A 20,876-nucleotide genomic window follows, 5' to 3' on the forward strand; every position below is an offset into this window, starting at 1 on the left:
TAAGAATTGCAAAAACTTAAAATACTTTCAAAATTCTTAAGCTTTAAAACATGCACCTACTTGGAAAAAAATCAGGACAGTAGTTGTAAGAGGGGAGGAGGAAGGATATATGGGCAGGCACTGACTGGGAAGGGGCATGAGAAACTTTTGGAGGTGGCAGTATTATTCTCTATGTTGGTAGAGGTTTGTACTGCAGGTATAGGTAAATGTCAAAAGAATGGTATGCTTAAGATTAGTGCATTTCACCGCATACAAATTTTACAGAATGAAAGTGAACAAATATTCAATTATAGTTAATGATATGAATAGTGACATGTTCAGGAGTGAATATGGATTTGCAACCTATTTTGAAATGCATCAAAAAAATAAAAAGGGGGGCGGCCCATGGTGGCTCAGTTGGTTAAGCGTCTGCCTTGGGCTTGGGTTGTGATCCTAGGGTCCTAGGATCTAGTCCCGCATCAGGCGCCCTGCTCCATGGGGAGCCTGCTTCTCCCTCTGCCTTTATCTGTCTCTCATGAATAAAATCTTTAAAAATAATAATAAAATAAAATAAATAAGATAAAAAGGCAGGGGCGCCTCAGTGGCTCAGTCAGCTAAGCCTCTGCCTATGGCTCAGGTCATGATCCCAGGGGCCTGGGACTAAGTCCCCCATCGGGCTCCCTGCTCAGTGGGGAGTCTGCTTTTCCCTCTTCTCCTACCCCCTGCTCATGGGTTCTCTCTCTTTCAAATAAATAAATAAAATCTTAAAAAAAAAAGGTGAATTGATGACTATATTGAGATGGATATGTGATACAGTAAATACAGCAAATCACTGATTACAGAATCTAGATATACGTAAGTGTTCATTGTAAGATTCTTTCGACTTTTCTATAGTGTTTGAACATTTTCACAATAAAATTCTAAAGTACCTAAATCTTTATAATAAAAGTACATGATTTCGTGTTTCTCTTCCACAGTATTCAGAGCACTGCTTTTCACATTTAGGGTACTTACATACAAAATGTAATGGTTTCATAGCTTTAAAAAATATTAACTTTAATTGATAATCTGTGAGTATGTCAGTTAACCACAGCTTATAATTTTACCCAATTCATCTAAACCTAAATGTTATACTAAATTTTTACGTTTTACAGCTCCTTCACTTATGTTCATATGTGACTGATATAGTTGGAGCAAATGTTCTTATAATTTAGAATGGGGTTAAATGATATGTCAAGGCAGCTGTGGAAAACCAAATCTGACTTTTAACCCAAGGTATTCTCCATTATAAACCACACACTTGGAAAAGCCCTAGGAAAACTATCTAAAAACTTTCCCCATTTCACTAATGAAACTCATTTTATGATCTTTTTATTTACATTTTTCTGTGAATGGAATGGTTCTGCAAAGAGGGTTTAGCTTTTGCCCCCCTTACATCTTATGTGACTTCCAAAAGAAAAATACGAGTGTTTTTTAAGCACTGTTGGGTATTTTAACAGAGATCCTTTGAAATTTAGTTTGAGAGGGGCGCCTGGATGGCTCAGTTGGTTAAGTGTCCGACTCCTGATTTTGGCTCAGATCATGATCTCAGGGTAGGGGGATCAAGCTCCCCCACTGGCCAAAGCTCGTGCTCAGCGCATAATCTGTTTGTCCCTCTCCCTCCGCTTCTCCCCCGACTTGCGCACAATCTCTCTCTCTCAAATAAATAAAATCTTAAAATTCAGTTTTAGAGATTCAAATAATTATAGAGATGGAAGCAGTTTTAAATGTTACCTAACATAATCTTATTTTACAGATTCAAAAGTTTATTCCTAAGTGTTAAGCAATTAGCTCAAGTTTCCAAAGCTGTTAAAGGCAGAAGTAGTATTAGAACCCAGATCATCTAACTCCCTAACCAGGGCTCATTCTAATAAACCTTAAAGCTATCACTGCTCAGTTATCTGAGCTCATTAACTCAAGTCATAGTACTAATGTGAAAGACCAAGGCCATAAACGGGCCTGTTAACTTAAATATTCTGCATACTTTATTTTCTAATGGTCTTTTTCCATCTTATTTAAGACTTCTAAAAGTATCTGTATTTGTCAGGCACTTTGATCACATTTGAAGTCGGCTGCTGTTGTGCTGATCTCATCTGAGGAGCAGCTGAAGGGTGAAGAGGGTACAAGTAATGGTGGAAAGACCCCACATAAATTTCTCTGGCCAAATATTTGTCAAATAATTCAGTCTGTTGAGGTTACCTTCAAGAATACCACTCCCTACAAAATGGCTCATAGCACAAAACTTCCTACAGATAGGTCAGTGATACTTGAAATTATTTTTCATTATCTTTGATTAAACATACATTTATAAGGTCATGATTTTTTAAATTCAAGTCTTTGGACAGCACGTTTATGCCTACATTGGAACAGATAACTCTCATAGCAACTTAGTTAGAATCCAGACCCCTGTTCTTTAATTTATAGCTTGGTATTAGCCCTAGACCTCTAGAATTTGAATATATAAAAGATACGGCCTTTTTCTTAAATGTTGCATTTCCTCTAATTGTTAGGTAGGCAGAAGCACCACAGCAGGTACTAAAATCAATCGCCCCTCCAAGGCTCCAAACGTTCTGCCCCACCAAAATAGTAAAACTTTTACTAAGTTTTGTATTGTTTTGTTTTATCAAGCAAATAAGTTCTCCTTCACTTTCCTCTCTCCTACGAATGCTCAACTTAAAGTAGGAGGGGGACCGCAGAAGCTAAGAATTGCGTTCAGGGGGTGGCTTAAAAGGTTGTTACAATCCCTACCATCCGGCCCAAGCTCGGTTTTACCACCTCGGAACCACCCGGAGTTTCCCCGGGCGGTTACTCAAGGTCTGGGCACCGCAGAGAAAACCATGATCCCCACGGAGCTGCCTCGCTCTCTACGGCCAAGCCCGCGCCCCCATGACCTCCAATGGCTGGAAAAAGGAGCCCTGAACTGCCCGCTTCTTCCACAACTGGTCCGCACTCCCTCCCAGGCCACAGCAGGGAACACGGTACGGGGACAAAAGGAGGGACGCTCCTGCCACATGAGGAAAACCCCATCACCTGGAACTCGGCGAACTCCTCACAGTTCACACCGCCACTGGGCGCCGCCATATTGGACAAACGCGAGGCCCCAGCCGCGAGCCAATCACCACGGAGCAAAGGTGTCCGCGTCGCCGCCTAACAAAATTTATTCCGAAGGCAATCAGCTAGGAACCTAAACTAAACTAAGGTTTGTCTTTTCCCTGGTCCTCAAATACACCCAAACCTGTAAACCTGCTATCCTTCCTTTCGCTTCTACCGCTTTAACACGGCTTCCTGGAACGGCCGGCCTAGATGATCGGAGAATATTAGAATTTGAAGGGATCGTTTTACTCCAATCTCATTTTCTGTTTTCCTTTTACACAAAGGGAGACGGTTTGTTGGTCGCAGCAACCCTGTCGTTCGAGTAGGAAATCTAGAGTACAAGTGAGGTTTTTCTTAACCCTCCCACTTCATTATTTACCTCCCGTCCCTTGAGCAGAGGGGCCTTTGTTCGTTAAGAATTTGGGACTACTAAGAAACGTTTTTAAAAGAAGACTACTGACAGTGTGGGTAAGGGTTGAATAAGGTGTTCAGGTGTGGAAATAAAATGTTTGGTTTTATAAAAATAGGCAAATCAAAGAAATAGGAAGCATAGGTGTGAATTTCTCAGGTAGGCTGAGAAATACTCTCAAAGGCAGTAAGACGTGGGGTCGATCAGTTACTAGGAGCCCAGTTGTGTGTTTTTGGTAGAGGGATATATATATATATATTCATTGGAAATGCTGGAAAAACAGTACTGAAATACTGGTTTATCTAGGCAGTGTGATTTCGGGTTCTACAGTTCACAAAAGTCCTACAGGGAGCACATTTCTATTTTAAAGGGTACTTTCTTAGGCGCAGGGAATGACTGCAAAGGCCCGTGACACCCAGCTCCCACAAACACATTGTTAAAGACGCGTCCAGGCATTGTGCGGGGCTGAACCGGGCTCACCGCCCGTACAGTCTGCACGTCACGCACGTCCCACACGCTCCGCGCGTCATGCAGGCCCCGCCCACACGCCCCGCGCAACACGCACGACCCGCTCGGTCCGCCCTCAAGTAGCCCTAGTCCTGCCTGCCTGCGCCGTCCGCCTCTTTCCTATCGCGGGCGTTTGGTAACATTGAGTGCTCCCGCGCTGTCACCGCCCGGGAGGCGCTGTCGGGTCTGCGGAGTGGGCAGCCATGGGGAGCCTGCGCGGCCTGCGCCAGGCGGCGGGTGAGACGCGGGCCGGGGTCGGGGAGGTTGGGAAGCCAGCTTGGCTGCTGGAGATTGAGGAATCCTGCAGCTTCCCCAAATCTGGTAGTTGCTCGGTTTCATCGCGCACTCTTAAGTGGCTCGTAGTCATACCCCGATAATGGGAAAGAGCAAAGGCTGAGCGAGCAACTGCTAAGCAGGTGGTGGGGGTTGGCCCAGAGTGACCATCGCGCCTGGGCCTCCATCCACCCAGCTCCCACCAACTTAACGAGCCCTTGCTCCCCGATCCTTATCAACCCACCCCCACCCCCAGTGGCCTCTGAATTCAGTTCTTAATGCACCTGCCATCCCTAGAACTTCCCCGTTGTCTGATTGATTCAGCTTTTCACCCTAACCTCTCCGGTCCGTAGCTCTCCTTGAGTCTTGAGTCTCCCCGGCCCCCCACCATCTCAAGAGTTTATCCCGGCTCTCAGAGAAAACCTTTAGTCTAGGGTTTCCTACCCACTTAGTGTCTGATTAGGAAAGGGATTTAAGGGCTTACAGAATAATAGTAATTGTTTTCCTAAAATGGGGGATACATTTCTTTTAAACAATTCTACGGTTAAGTGCTTTGAATTTTTTGGAGGAAAGTGTTACGTAGAATCTGCAGTTTATTTTTCTAGTAGACATTTGTGTAATGGGTATTTGGAGTCAAAACTTCATTTGTCTTCGTCTTCTTGGGGAACCAACAGAGCTTAGTAGGGGCTGAGAAATCAAAATGTTTGCCGCTTGGCTTTTTTCTAGTCACCAGGGCAAATCACTTTTGATCACCTTTATGAGCTTTGATAAGGTGTAATGACTGATCTTTTATTCCTTGGTAGCAAATTATTAAAGAGTTGTTTATTTCAAATTTTAAAGGAAGAATCGCCCCAAACTTGCCTGTTGAAATAATGTAAATGTGCATTGCAAATGTAAATGAAGTAATGTAAGAAAAAGTTATCTTTTATATTCTTATTTTGTGTTCCAATGGAGAATGGACTGGAAAACATGTCTCAAACAGAAGAATATTATATACTTCCTTTAAAATAAACATTCCCTCCACTAAAAAAGATTGATTTCATTGATTTGTTCAGCTTTGTTGGACTAATTTACCTAAAGTCTTTTGTGTACATCCTTTTGACCTGTTAGCTGTTACAAGGTAAGTGAAAGAATCATTGCTCTGGAAAAAGCTAAAATAGACGGACTGAAAGGGACTTTGACTACATAGGAACTAAGACCCTAGGGTTTTAAGTAGTTTATCTTCCTGCCTTGAAAACATATTTATGCATTATAAAGATTCCAAAGCCTCTTTGCAGACTTTTGATATTTAAGAACCTCACTATTGACCACTCAATCAAAACAAAATTCCTTGAGCATTTTAAGAACAATTTATTTTATTCCAGATAGATCCACTAAGAATGTTACATGATGAACTCTTTCCAAAGACCTTCTTTGAATGTTTGATGTTTTGTGAGCAACTGTAAGCAATTTGCCCTTTCACCCACTTGTGTCTATTTTAAAGCTTAATACTTTGACATATGTTATTTTACTTGATTGATTTCTTATAGTACCCTTCCTAGGTAAGTCTTATCATCCATTCTCCAATGTACAAGTGAATAAACATAGGTCAGATGGTTAAATGACTTGTTTAAGATCATTTAGCCATAAAATGTTAGAGCCAGGAAATGAGTGAGTGCCTGCTAGTTCAGGAACTTGTGCCCTTTGTTTCATTCAAGATGCTTATTCAGTATATGTGTGTACTGTGTTTGTCATGGTTAATTGAGTTTGATGTGAAATGGAAGAGTCATGAAATGCAGATATACTTGTGAAATGGAAGCACATATTTATGTGCAAATGGATTTTCAAGTAAGAAGACTGATTTATCAGGCAACCTTAACCAAAGGAATCGCAGCTCAAATAGAAACCTAATCTAGGCATGCTTCATTTATCCAGAATATTATTTGGAATAAGATACTCTAGGTGAGTGAAATTTCAAATAGCCAAAGCTTAATCCTTTAAACGATGGACCTTTTTTGAATTATTTCTGTTGGAAATCTTTGCTGTACTTTCTTAGCAAACAGAATGTAGGTTTTAAATTTATCATTTTGCAGATGTAGCTAGAGATATAGGTCAAAGTTGTTAACTTGTGGTTCTTGGACCCCTCCACAGATGAGTGGTCCTGTGAACCTCTGAAATTATATTCATATTTTTATGTTTTGGGAAGAGAGGATCTATAGCTTGCATCCATTCCTTAGAGCAATCTGTGCTCCTTAAGTTAAAAGGCACTGATAGAGTGATTTGGAACTAAATGGCTACTGACCCATACTCCTGTGAGTTCCATGAGGGTAAAGACTGAATTTTTACTAAATCCTTAGCACTTATCAGTGTCCAGCTCACAGAGAGGCAGTAGATATCCTTTGGAATAATTATTATTTTTTTAAAGATTTTATTTATGGGGCATCTGGGTGGCTCAGTCAGTTGAGCGTCTGCCTTCAGCTCAGGTCATGATCCCAGGGTCCTGGGATGGAGCCCTGCATCGGGCTCCCTGCTCAGCAGAGAGCCTGCTTCTCCCTCTCCCTCTGCCTGCTGCTCTGCCTACTTGTGCTCTCTAACTCTCTGTCAAAAAAATAAAAACCTTAAAAAAGATTTTATTTATGAGAGAGAGAGTGAGCACGAGCAGGAACAGTTATTACTTTCTACAGAGTAATTAAGTCAAAAGAATAGAATGGCTTTACAAGAATGTTTCTTCACACCTTCAGAAAAATTTTGTTGTCCTAAACTTTGCTGACTTACCAACAGATTTTAAAATGATTTTATTATTATATTATACCAATACAGTGGACCATGGACAGCATCCTTGTCAGTTTAACTGACATTCCACAGCATTAGAATCAAGAGATAAGGTAGAAGTCATGTAGTCTAGCCCCCTAATTTTATAGATGAGGAAACTTAAGGCCTCAGAGGGGAATTGACTTGACCTCAGAAGAGTCCTACGTACAAAGCTGGGACATAACCAATATCTCCTGGCTCCCATTCTGATTTTCTTTCCCCTACGTTCTGCTCCTTCATTGTCATTTCTGTTTGTTTTTGCTAACCAACCCTAAATGAGTACATGCCCATTTTTCCTGCTCCTTGGCTTTGCTTATCACTCCCTCCAGGGCTTGTCAGCAGGTCTTTATTGAGCACACACTGTGTGCCCTGTACAGGATGAAAGCTCTGAAGTGTGTGGACTCCCACTTTCCCTAGGGCTGGAGTTTGTTGCAGTGAACGAATATACCTATATAATACATCTGGAGAGCTTATGCAAGACAGTATATATTAAGTTCTGGATTGCAGAACAGACTTTAAGTGCTGCCGTGGTGCTATGGAGCCAGTTCCTATTGGCTTTGTGCACATCTTTTCCCAATTAGTTACGTTACATTGGTAGCTTAAAATCTGCCACGCTGAGGGTTATTGAAAAACACTACAAATCAGGGCTTTTCCTCACTGATCTCCTCCCAAGACCCAACATACCACTGGCTTTAACAAAGGAATCAAATTACTGAAGGCTTCGTTGCAACAGAAGGTCTGGGAGAGAGACAGGAGCAAAAGTAGGGGCAGTAATGGGTCTGGAGAGGATGTGGAAGGAGGAAGATTACCTTGGATTTCAGTCAGGAAGTAATAGATACGGTGTGGCCTTTTGAGGGTTTTGGACCACTTGAATTTGGGCAAAAAGGAAGCCTTCCAGCAGAAGTCATTAAAGAAGCATTTTTGGAAAATTAACATGGTTGCTACCTACAACACGAATAGCTACGACCTGTGAAGATATTACAGAAATCCATGTGTGAGGTGATGATGGCAATGCCAAAAAAAGAATATATCTAGGAAGTGTTTTTGAAGAAATCGGTGTGGCTCCATGAGACCTAGGGCGATTAAAGGAAGACTGAAGTTTTTGAGGTGGAGGGCTGAAGGAGTGTTGCCCTGTTGTCTGAAATAAGAAAGGTAAGAAGGGATACTGCTGGGCGCCTGGGTGGCCCAGTTGGTTAAGCGACTGCCTTCGGCTCAGGTCATGATCCTGGAGTCCCTGGATCGAGTCCCGCATCGGGCTCCCTGCTCGGCAGGGAGTCTGCTTCTCCCTCTCCCACACCCGGTTTGTGTTCCCTCTCTCGCTGTGTCTTTCTCTGTCAAATAAATAAATAAAATCTTTAAAAAAAAAAAGGGATACTGCTGTGGCAGAGGGGGTCCACGCATTATTGAGTGGTCGGTGGCATTGAGTTATAGGCGAATGTGGGACCTCTCAGTCAAAGACCAGGGGACAAAGGGGAGTCCTCCCTGAGGCAGATGAATGTGGGATAGAGGCAAAGACTGAATCTTGCAGGCCTGACATAGTGTAAGTAATAGGAAGTGGCAAAGAGGACATTAAAGATGTAGATCATAGGGGTGCCTGGGTGGCTCAGTTGGTTAAGTGACTGCCTTCAGCTCAGGTCATGATCATGGAGTCCCGCATCGGGCTCCCTGCTCAGCAGGGAGTCTGCTTCTCCCTCTGACCCTCCTCCCTCTCATGCTCTCTATCATTCTCTCTCTCTCTCTCAATAAATAAATAAAAATCTTTAAAAAAAAAAAAGATGTAGATCATAGAGGTCAGACATGAAGGGAGAGAATGTGGCAGTATAACGTTAGGAGAGACAGAGGCCTTGCCAAAGGCTGAGATCAGTAGAGTCAAATGGCTTCAAAGATCGGAAGAGTAGAATCAAATGAGCTAATGATGAGAGTCTAAAAAACATAGTCATGGGACTAGAAAGAGATCACTAATGTTAGAGCAATTTTAGTAAAATGAGTGGGGGAAGGAACATTATAGAAAAATGTGTGGGTAGTGAGGCCAAGGGAGCAAGTTAAATACATGCCACTTATTCAGTCATTTGAACTACGAAAGGAAGGAGATTAGTATTTTATAGGAACTGTTGAGAACAAGTGATTGTTTTGTCAAAGATAGTGTACCCTCAGTGTCACTGTGGTATAATGAGACAAGAACTCTCATCATCTACAGGTAGAAGTGTAAATCGGTTCTGCCTTTCTAGAAAACAATTGTTCTATTCTTAAAAAGGTTCATATTTTTTAACCCTGCACTACCAGGATTCTATATAAGAAAATAATCAGAAATGCCATCAAAGATTTATGTAGAAAACTGTTCATTTGTAATAGTGAAATTTGGAAACATCCAGTTAAGGGAATGATCGAATTCAGGTTATATCCATATGTTAGATGTTGTATAGCCATCAAAAGTATTTTTTAATTAATATCTTGGAAAAGTATTTGGACATAAGCAAGATGTAGTATTACTCAATTATTAAAAATGTGTATGTTATATATAAGCATAGGAAAAAGTCTGGGAAAGATACACTAAGTTGTTATTTATCCCTGGATGATGTGATTATAGGTGTGTTTATTTTTCTTCACACTTTTTTCTAAGCTTCTGAATTTTCTGTAATGAGCAAGTGTTACTTGTATAATTTAAAGTTTATTTTTTTAAAGAGCAGGGAGACATTTGGCAGGAAAGGGGCTGAGGGAAGTGGTGAGCTAAGTTTGGTACAACATCCCTCAGTAAGAGGGATCACGGAACAGTTCACTAGTTTAGAGTGCAGGAAGGCCTAGTGTTCTTACAAGGCTGCAGGGAAGGATGAGAAAACAGGAAAAGTAGGGAATCAGTTTCTGTCAAAAAGCAGATTTAGGTCAACAGCTAAGGCCAAGAGAGTTTCAAATAACCACTATTGGGAATGGGCTGGAGTGTTGATGGGAGGGGGAAAAAAATCACCAAGAAATGGCCCATCTCACTTAAGTGTGGCCACCAGATACATAGAATTGCAAGACTTTTTCCAGAGTTTCCTCCGCACTTAAAAAACTGGCCAGGTACCAAAGGTCTATTTATAAATCTATTTTTTTGAACTCTAAAATTTTTTCCCATAGAAGCAATGTTACAAATGGTGATTAGGGTTCTAGCCAGCCCACAAAAGTTCATAATGTCATTCTTGCCATTTTTCTTCCCCTAGTATTTTTCACATCTGTTAGATTCGCTCCATTAGGACCTATAGCTGTCGTATTTCCTTTAAGGAACCCACTTGAACCACAGCGTTGTGACACCACCTAAAAGGAGGCTTCCATATTTATGTCTTGCAACTCCTGCTCCCTTTACCCCTACTCGTCCCTCGCCCTGGCCCGTCCTGCATTCTGCACTCAGATTTACTTTATGAAATCACCCTTGTTACTGTTTTTTTCCTACTTAAAACTGCTCTGTTTGCCAAATCCTTTTGGGAGTTAGGCAGACAAAAGGACTTTCACTGTGGGGGAAGCATGGATAGGCACAGTACCCAGAGCCAGAGTGAGTTAGGCCAGTGTCTTAACTTATTCCAAGCCCTAGAACATCAGCATGGACCTCATTAAGAAGGCAGTTAGGTTTCTGAGCCTTGGGAGCCTGGCAGGCAGATTTGGAAATCTCTGTTGCAAACAAGAGCTGGGCAAATCACAGTGTGAAGCCAAAATATTCCATCCTTTTCAGAATAATTGCAGATAGGAGAAATCAAAGCTGATCATTGGAAAAACTCAGAGTAAATTAATATCTCAGGTTCATTCGTTTGTTTTCTAGTGGCTGGCCTTTAGAGTAGCCCAGCTTTGCTTATAGTGTGGTTTCTCTAATTTAAATGAGTTCTGAGTAGGAATAAAATCTCTCACTTCTCTAAGCGAGATAATTACCCTAACTTAGTCATTCTTCCTTCTAGGTCTACTGAGCAGCTACAAACATTTGACAGACAATTTCATCATAATGATATAAAATATAGTATCGATTAAAGGGTGTATGTGTATGAGCTTTGCAGTTGTCAGGATAAGCATACATTTAGTTTTGTCCTCCTGAGACTTAAAATTGATTTGATTCTCAAAACAAACTTTGAATGTTCCTTCCTCAGACTTGCCCTTTCCTATCCAGCAAACCTTTTAGGACTAGCAATATCCTATTTGAATTCTAGGAGGATTAAATAGGCATTTGTGGGCTAACATGAGAACTGGCTAAGTATTTAGATTAAAAAATCTTTCCATATGACATGGAAAGGGAACATTGTTCCCCAAAAACAAGCTGCTTCTCCCAGCCAGGGTCATGGTGGCTCCCAGCCTTCTTTAACAGTAGGAAAAGAGAAGGTGGTTGGGCAAACAGTCTTATAGCAGTGCAGTAGGATCAGCCTGGTGGGCTCTGGTCATTCACTGTGAGCTAATCAGACAGTGGTCTTTTACCCGTGAGGGTTTAGTCAGCTGCTGTGGAGGATGGAGGAGGGATGTGAAATACAGCCTTTTCCAAAGGGGAAGAGGAGGTCAGGCAACTGTAGAACAATTCACAGTGCATGTCATTAAGTACTGAGTAGTGTATGAGTCTGCATACTCTCGTAAAATCTGAAAGTTGCGCATACAACTCTACAGAGATTCCAAACTTTCGATGTAATGAGTTATATGTTATTGATATGCAGAAGTTAGAAATAAAGCAGAGCTTCTTTTCAGTAAATTAGTTGCTGAAAAGAGGGATTTTGAACTCTGCCAGAGACCAGTATTAAGCTCTGGAGGTACCCTGGTCATCCAGGTAACCTGTGCTCCAACAGGGACTCTAGCTGATCGTGTTGATTCTCAAACATGGCAGCACATTAGAATCACTTAGAGAATTTTAAAAAATATTTGTGCCAGAGTCCTGCTCCCAGACACTGGGATTTAATTGGATGGCCTTGTGCATTTTTTAAAGCTACTTTGGTGATTCTTATATGCAAAATTTGAAATTCACTTTTCTAGAACACTCCTTCTTAAACTTTAGTACGCATAAGCATCACTTAGAGGGCTCATTAAAACATTTTTCTAGGCCACACTCCAGGTTTGGGGTGGGGTCGAGAATTTGTATTTCTATGAAGCTCCCAGCTGAGGCTGAGTAAATAGTACTGTTCTAGACTTCAGAATATGTGGTATTGGTTTCCATGTGTCTGGCACATAGTAAGTACTCATCAACTGTTGAATGAATGTGAGTATCTATTTGCTTCTCGAAATTTAATGTTCATATGAATCATTTGGATATCTTATTAAAGGGTGTATGAGCTTTGCAATTGTCAGGATAAATAATTAGATCAGCTCCTATGTACCTTTAGCTTTGTCCTCCTGAGACTTAGAATTGATCTGATTCTCAAAAAAAAATAAAAATGCAGACTCAGATTCTGTAGGTCTGAGGTGGGAGCCAGGAATCTGCATTTCTAACATGCTCCCAGGCGATGTCAGCCACATTTGAGAATAGCAAGGTGTGATAAGATACATACCAACATGTATAATTTTCTCATCTCATTTCCACCAATGCCCATTAGTCATTTTTGTCTACCCTGAATTGGGCACATTTCCTACTATACCTCATTCCTTTCTTTTTCTGTTTCGTTCCAAAAGCATATTGGAGTGCAACTGAGAGAATGACATTTTTATAGAGATAACATCAAATTATTGCTAATTTTAAAAAGAATAAATATCAAGTAATTATAAAATATTTATAAAACATGTATAAAGTAAAAGCAAGATATAATTAATATCCAAGTACTCATTTTAAAAAATATTTTTATTTTGGAATAATTTTAATTTACAGAAAAATTGCAAAGATAGTACAAGAGTTCTGTGTACCTCTCACCCGTTTGCCCCTAATGTTAACATCTTGTATAACTATAGTATATTTGTCAGAACTAAAAAATTAACATTGGTATATTACTGTCAGCTAAAGGACAGACTTTATTTGGGTCTCACCAGTTATTCTACTGATGTCCCATTTTCTGTTCCAGGATGCCACATCCCATTTAGTTGTCATGTCTCTTTAGCTCTTCTGATCTGTGACAGTTTCACATCCTTTGATTTTCAAAATCTTGATAGTTTTGAAGAATACGAGTCAGATATTTTGTAGAATGTCTCTAAGTTTGGGTTTGTTTGATGCTTTCTCATGATGAGACTAGAGTTATGGGTTTGAGGACAGAACAACTAGCACAGAGGTCAAGTGTCCTTCTTTCAGTACACGATATCCACATGATGTATGACTGGTGATTTTAACCTTGGTCAGTTTGTTTCTTCCTTGTAAAGTTACTGTTTTTCTCTTCCCATACTCTGTTCTTTGGAAACAAGTCGCTAAGTCCAACTCACACTTTCCCACAAGGGGAAAGGAATCCAGGAGGGAAGAGTATCTGCATGTATTTGGGATTTTTCCCAAACGGGGAGATTTGTCCCTTCTCCCTCATTTATATATTCAGTTATCATTTATATCAATATGGATTATAACCTTAAGTTATAATCTATTACTGTGTTATTTTGTTGCTCAAATTATTCCAGATTAGGCTGTATCAGATCAGCTCCTATGTCCCTTTGCATGCCCCTATCCGAAAACATCCTTGTGTTTTTTGAATACTTCCTTTCTGGCCCTACAGGGTATTCTAGACTCATCTTGTATTCTCTCTGCTTCAGCCTAGAATCAGCCATTTTTCTCCAAGGAGCCCTAGTTCCTTTTATTAGATAATGGTATTTGGAAATCAAGATCTAGGCACTGAGTGTGCTTGTTCCTACTGAAGTGTCACTGATTCCAGGTCCTTCCGCTAGGTAGAGCTAGGAAATACATGTATGTATACTAACCCATGTGTACACACATACTTAGGATTATGTCTATATCTTATGTTTATCATCTCCCCATATACGTACATACGTACAAATAACATAACAAATAAATGTTTATTTATATACATTAATAAACAGCTATGTAAAGCTAAAGGAGTTTATACTGAATTCTCTGACTGATCCAGCACCACATTCATTCTAGCCTTCTATCCTTGCTTTTGGAACTTCTTTCTCTGGGCTCTCATTATCTATCACTTATTTACTTATTTGTTCAGTCCTAGCCTACTTGTAGTTTCAGGATTGTTAACCCATGCTTCTATAAGAAACAAATTTGCCAACTAGAGTACAGTGTTTATGTATAATTCTTTCTGTCTTTAGTCTTACAGTTTCCAGTCAAAATGATGTTTTCCAAAGTTACTTAGGTCAGCTTTTTCCCCACCTTGAAGGTTGTGAGGTTAGGTCATGTTACACATTTCTAATACAGTTTGATACATTTGTCACAGTCTGCATTCCATTCTGGATTCTCCCAACATCCTGCTTGATATTTTAAAATTTGCATATATTAAAGGTCTTTGTGATGGACAGTTTTATGGGTTTTGACAAATGCCATGATTTTATTTTTAAGCAAATCATTAGCGCCTTCATAGTTAGCAACATACTTACAACACACTTGGCAACTGATCTTTAGTTCAACTGATGAACTAAATTAGTTCATCTAAAAACCTCTTTCTCCCACAGCATTCATTGAACCTTCATTTATCATGTCTCAGCTCACATCATTGATGATTCTCTCCAGGAGTGTCTTGAAAGATTCTGAGAAAAAAAGGCATCTCCTCCTCTCTGCACTGTCCCTCATGAGGTTGGAAAGGCTTTTTATGGAAAGGAAGGGACAACAAGGCAAAAGCCAGTACTTGAACCAGCCTCATCCCATCTGACCTACTACAGCCTCCAGCTTCTAGTAAAACCTCTAAGGTACTGGTTTTCAAATTGTGAGCCCCCAGAACAACAGTAACAGCATCACCTGGGAAATTGTTAGAAAGGAGAATTCTCAGGCTCCACCCATACTCACTGAATCAAAAACTCTGGAACTGGGTTCCAGTAATCTATTAAAAAAAAAAAGATAGTAGGAAGGGAAAAATGAAGGGGGGGAAATCGGAGGGGGAGACTAACCATGAGAGACTATGGACTCTGAGAAACAAACTGGGGGTTCTAGAGGGGTGGGGGGATGGGTTAGCCTGGTGATGGGTATTAAAGAGGGCACGTATTGAATGGAGCACTAGGTGTTATACGCAAACAATGAATCATGGAACACTACATCAAAAACTAATGATATAATGATGTAATGAATGGTGATTAACATAACATCATAAAATAAAAAAAATTTATATTCAAAATGGTAAAAAAAAAAAAGTCCTCTGGGTGATTCTGATGCACACTAAAGTTTGAGAACCTCTGCTCTAGGTTAACCAGCTATTCATCAGTCACATCTGTAGAGGCAGCAGTGAGGATTCATCTTGACTTCCTGCTAGGGCCTGGGGGATCCAGAACTGGTCAGCCAGGGGCAAGCTGCAAGTGCAGCCAAAGGGTTAAAGGGCTGTTTTTCTTTTGGTTTGTTTGTTTGTTTTTAATTGTGATTCACCAGAGGATGGAAAATTTCTGGCTTGGATGTCTGGAGGGCAATATATGTTATCTCTTTGAGACAGAAGAGGAAGTCTTAATGATACTAAAACTTTTATATGCTTTTTTTTTGTAACTGCAAAATAACTGAAATCACAAGTATTTAACAATTTTCTTTAGTGATTTCAGTTTTTTAAAATTTTTTACATTTGTTATTTCTAATGTAAAACAATCTAATCTAATGTAAAAACAATATGATCATATTTGCATGTTTTAATTAACATTTATACTTCAGGGAGGTAAAAATGATTGGCATCCAGTATGAGGTTGTAGTAAGAAAAATGTTGGGAGATATTTTCTGATCTAGGTAAACCTCTCATGCCTTCAAGTCCCTAATTTCACCTCCACCCCAGACACTTCTATGACTTCAGATCTTACTCCCCTTACTCTGTTCCAGCCACACTGGCCTCCTCTTTGTGGTTCCTAGAACCACTGTAGGGCCTTTGCATGTAACAGTTGTTTCTGTTTGGAATATCCTGCCAACAGATATCTGCGTAGCTAGCTCCCTCACTTCCTTCAAAAGTGGCATTCTCAAAGAGAACTCACCCTACTAGTCTACCTAAAATCTCCTACACACACCCCATTCCTAGCACACAAACACTTCACTTCATGTCATGTTCCCAGTGTTCATTTTTTCTCTTTGTTTTCAGTGTTCATTTACTATCTGTGTGTGTGTGTGTGTGTGTGAGTGGGTGTGTGCGCATGCTCACACATATGTATATATACTTTGTTTCCAGTGGAATGTAAGTTTTATTAGCATAGATTTTTATCTGTTTTATATATTGTCTAGAACAATGCCTGACACACAGTAGGTACTCAGTTGTTATTTGTTGAGTGAATATCTCCAAACATGCATTTATGTGACTGGTAATAATTAGGGGTACGTGATAGCATTTTTGCCTTATCATTATTACCCAAACTGAGCCGAGAGGCACCTTGTTTTTTCTTCTCCTGAATTGCCTCCATTCTAATTAAGAGGGATGGGGAAAGGCAATACCTAAGAAAATAATTACAGATTCTTTTTGCTTCCTGTGGACCTTATAGCTCACTGCCAGTTAACCTTGCTCCTTTCTGTCTCAGTGCCTGCAAGAAGGGAATGGGGCAGGCTGGTGTGAGATGGGGCCTTGTAGGTCACAGTAAATAAGGGGTTCCCTGGGGAAGATGAAAAAGTCCTAGAGATGGATGGTGGTGATGGTGATACAACAGTGTGTATATACTTAATGCCACAGAACTGTACACTTAAAAATGGCAAATTTTATGTTATGTATATTTTACCACGATTAAAAAAAAAAAAAACCCAAACACAGTGGTTCTGAAAGTGTAGTTTCAAATCATTAGTAGCAGCTTCACCTAGGAACTTGTTAGGAATGCGGATTCCCAGCCTCCACCCCAGCACTGTTGATTCTGAAAGTAGAGGTAGGAGTCCGCAGTGCTTTGTGTTAACAAGCCACTCAGGTGGTTCTGACACACACTGATGTTGGAGAATCACAGCATTACAGCATTTTGTTTTAATCCCTAGAGCTATGAAAAACTATTGTAAAGTTTTATAGAATAGGGCGCCTGGGTGGCTCAGATGGTTAAGCGTCTGCCTCCGGCTCAGGTCATGATCCCAGGGTCCTGGGATCGAGTCCCACATCGGGCTCCCTGCTCCTTGGGAGCCTGCTTCTCCCTCTCCTTCTCTCTCTCTGTCTCTCATGAATAAATAAATAAAATCTTTAAAAAAAAAAAGTTTTATAGAATATCTTCATGCCCTGGTAACTGCATAAAGTTGCCTTGGTGAGAAATTCTGACCACTTTAGGGGTAAAATTGAAAAGTGCTATGGAAATGTTTTGAAAATTACTAGTTTAAGTAGCGCTTCAAAAAACAAACTTAAAATTTAGAGGCCCTGCTGTGTTTCAAGCGTCTCACCAAATGCTCTCACATTTGTTTTTCCACTTAACCCTCAAATCAGTCCTGGGCAGTAAATACTACATTATCCGCATTTAAAATGAGAAAAGGAGCGGAGATGGATTACGCGGGGATTGATCTACTTTCCTCCTGGCGCACACTTACTACCACTAGGTGGCAGTGGTGGGCTGGTTACCCAGACCTGGGCAAGGCCTTCTGGGATTACAGACAGAAAATGAAATAAATGTGGCCCCTTATGAAAGAATTTAGAGGGCAAATAACCATAATCTTTATATAAACAGGTTCCAATTTCTGGTATGTAAGAGGATCTCTGAAAATCCACTCCTGTATAAAAGCAATGAGGGGCACCTCGGTGGCTCAGTGGGTTAAGCATCCGACTCTTGATTTCAGCTCAGGTCATGATCTCAGGGCTGTGGGATGGAGCCCTGCATCGGCTCAGTGCCTAGTGTGGAGTCTGATTCTCCCTCTCCCTCTGCTCCTCCCCTGCTCCACACACACTCTCTCTTTCTCAAATAAGTAAAATCTTAAAAAAAAAATAAAAGCAATGAAAACACTGTGAAAAATTCTTAAAATTTTTTCAGAACTAGTAAATAACCAGAGGCTTGTGACAATCTGAGTAGCATTTATCCAAGAAAAATGACTTAAACATGGTAAGAACAGCAAGCTTTATAATAGCTTTAACAGTTTTCTATCTCCTGTCAGCTTCACAGTAGCCTTGAAAATGAATAGCCTCAAGGAAAACCAGCAGTTCTAGCAGGCACTGAAGAGAATGGATTTGAAGCTCCCTAAAATCCCCAGCCCCCAAGAATTGTTACCATTAGCTTGTCTGGCACTTCCCTGGAAACTCCCACCCACTGGGCTTGCCTGGTTTTCACCTGACTCAGCTAATTCATTGGGAACAGCTTCTCCCGACGCACCCCAGAGCACGCTGCGACAGGCACATGAAGCCCTTTGGCAAAGGCTGGCAAACTTGCTGGTGGAAAGCGTCGAAGGACGTCCCTGTCCAATGGTTAGGTAACCACTAAGCTAATACAACATAGATAGAATACAAGGGACTATAGATTAATGGAATAGAATTGAGAGTCCGGAAATAAACCCTCACATTTATGGTCAATTGATTTTCTATATTGTGCCAAAACAATTCAACAGGGGGAAGAATTGTTTTTTCAACCAATGGTGCTAGGAAAACTGGATTTCCACCTGCAGAAAAATGGAGGTGGATCCTTTCCACACATAATATACCAATATTAGCTCAAAATCGACCAGGCCTAAATGTTAAAACTAAAACAACATTCTTAGAAGATAACATAGAAGCTTTTGTGACCTTGTATATGACACCAAAAGCTCAAGCAACAAAAGAAAAAAAAATGGATTAAGTTGGACCTCATCAAAATTTGAAACATATTTCTGGGATGGTGAAAATCTTTTGGAATTAGATGGTAGTGGTCAGTACACAACTTTGTGAATAAGCTAAAAACCACTGAATTATACACTTTAAAAAGGATGAATTTGAGGCATCTGGGTGGCTGAGTCGGTTAAGCGTCCAACTCTTGTTTTTGGCTTGGGTCATGATCTTAGGGTCACAGGGAGTCCACTTTAGATTCTCTCTCTGCCTCTCCCTCTGTCCTTCCCCCCCCAAAATAAATAAATCCTTTAAAAAAATAACGTTTATGATATGGAGTTATGTATGTGTCAGTAAGTGTTACTTTAAAAATCTTTACACAAATATAAACATATGCCCATATAAAGTCTATAGAAGGGGGTGCCTGGGTGGCTCAGATGGTTAAGCATCTGCCTTCGGCTCAGGTCATGATCCCAGGGTCCTGGGATGGAGCCCCGCATCTGGCTCCCTGCTCAGCGGGAAGCCTGCTTCTCCCTCTCCCACTCCCCCTGCTTGTGTTCCCTCTCTCACGGTCTCTCTCTCTCTGTCAAATAAATAAATAAAATCTTAAAAAAATAAAATGTAAAGTCTATAGTAGTATCTTTTAAATTGTTACATTTAAATTTTTTTTAACAACAAGAGAAAAAAAGTGAAGAAATCATGTTTCTCACCAGCTTTGGGAAGCCCACCTCTGACCATATTTTACTCCTATTCCCTCTTTTGCCTCCCCTTATTGCTCCAACTCTGAAGCTACAAAGATATCCAAGTTGAAGTTTGGAACTGCAAAGGTACAGACTATTTGTCTACTAACAAATAGATTTTAAAAACTACTTGAACTTTCCTGTGAGCTTTTATCCACATAGCTGTGAGAGCACATTCTTCTTGCATTAAAGGCAAGTCTTGGGCATTCCTTTTTTGGTTACACAGAGCATTAGGCAGTGCCAGGACACTAATCAGATTTATCACTGGTGCCTTTCCAGCTTTCTTTTCTGTTCCATTGTACTTCATAGCGCTCCCCTTTTTCCATGTTCTAGGACTGTAGGGCGCTTCTGATTCTGAATCCTATACCAGCCTTGGTCTCTCTCTTGTACCATGACTCCCATACTCAGAATCACCCCCTCTTTCCTCTCACCCTCATCAAAACTATTTCTGGCTGTCTCTCCTTTGACTTCTGATTAATTATGACTGATTTAGAAATTTCATGCTAAGGCTGAAGGTGAAAGTGGCTAACTGAAACTAAGTTTTTTTTTAAACATTTATTTTTATTTTAGAGAGCATGAGCAGGAGGGGCAGAGAGAGAGGAAGAGAGAATCTCAAGCAGACTCCAAGCTGAGTGAAGAGCCCAATGCAAGCAGGGCTCAGTCTCACGACCCTGAGCCAAAACCAAGAGTTGGACGCTTAACCGACTGCGCCCCCCTAGGCGCCCCCTGAAACTAAGTTCTTAAGCATACATTTGTTTTAAGAATGAATGCATTTCCTAGTTTTGTTTACTGAGAAGGCATGGAAACAATGACAAACTCAGTAACAATGAGTCTTCCTAAGGCATCTCTAAAAATACTTCTTTAAAGGAACCAGAGCATACTAAATTCCAAACCAGGGGCAGAAAGCATTCAAAATGAATCTGTAATATCATGTCAGAAAGTAAGGAAGCTATCAATGATCACTGAGCACATGTTGAAAGTACTCAGGAGCCAACATAGAAGGGTCCCTAATGACTAAAAATGAGACTGAGTATCAAAAAGAAAAATGACTGAAATGGGCTGGGGTACATGTGTTAAAATGCAAGAGTTCTTTATGTTATTTCTATTCATTTTTTAAAAAGATTTATCCACTTATCTGAGAGAAAGAGTGTGCATGTATAAGAGTGGGGAGGGGCAAAAAGAGAGAATCTTTAAGCAGACCTTCTGCTGAGCGTGGAGTTGGACATGGGGCTCAATCCCACAACCCATGAGATCATGACCTGAGCCATAACCAAGAGTTGGACCTTCAACCAACTGAGCCACCCAGGTGCC

General features: G+C 40.5%; 2 protein-coding genes across 7 annotated transcripts in view; one reads left to right on the plus strand and one right to left on the minus strand.

Moving 5' to 3' along the window:
• Window positions 1-3,206, minus strand: part of MIX23 (mitochondrial matrix import factor 23) — a 37,687-nt gene extending 34,481 nt beyond the window's left edge. For 3 of the 5 annotated variants that reach the window (XR_008505008.2, XR_008505009.2, XM_045902978.3), the window contains exon 1: window positions 3,049-3,197. Coding sequence is in view for 2 of the 5 variants with exons in the window: in XM_045902977.2 (XP_045758933.1) it covers window positions 3,049-3,099 (51 nt within the window). In the remaining 3 variants the exon portion in view is untranslated. Of the gene's footprint in view, window positions 1-3,048 lie in introns of all 5 variants that reach the window. The other 2 variants (XM_045902977.2, XM_045902979.3) reach the window with 2 other exon arrangements.
• An 899-nt stretch (window positions 3,207-4,105) lies between these two features.
• FAM162A (family with sequence similarity 162 member A) overlaps window positions 4,106-20,876 on the plus strand; it is a 28,006-nt gene continuing 11,235 nt past the window's right edge. Inside the window, exons 1-2 of one of the 2 annotated variants that reach the window (XM_064597718.1) lie at window positions 4,106-4,264; window positions 18,186-18,497. In XM_064597718.1, coding sequence (XP_064453788.1) covers window positions 18,425-18,497 — 73 coding nt within the window. In that variant the 5' untranslated portion in view covers window positions 4,106-4,264; window positions 18,186-18,424. The remainder of the gene's footprint in view (window positions 4,265-18,185; window positions 18,498-20,876) is intronic. The other variant, XM_045902980.3, reaches the window with a different exon arrangement.

Source organism: Mirounga angustirostris, unplaced genomic scaffold, assembly GCF_029215605.1.
Source record: "Mirounga angustirostris isolate CCGP_5_RB_7025 unplaced genomic scaffold, mMirAng1.0.hap1 SCAF_1, whole genome shotgun sequence".
Taxonomy (NCBI): domain Eukaryota; kingdom Metazoa; phylum Chordata; class Mammalia; order Carnivora; family Phocidae; genus Mirounga; species Mirounga angustirostris.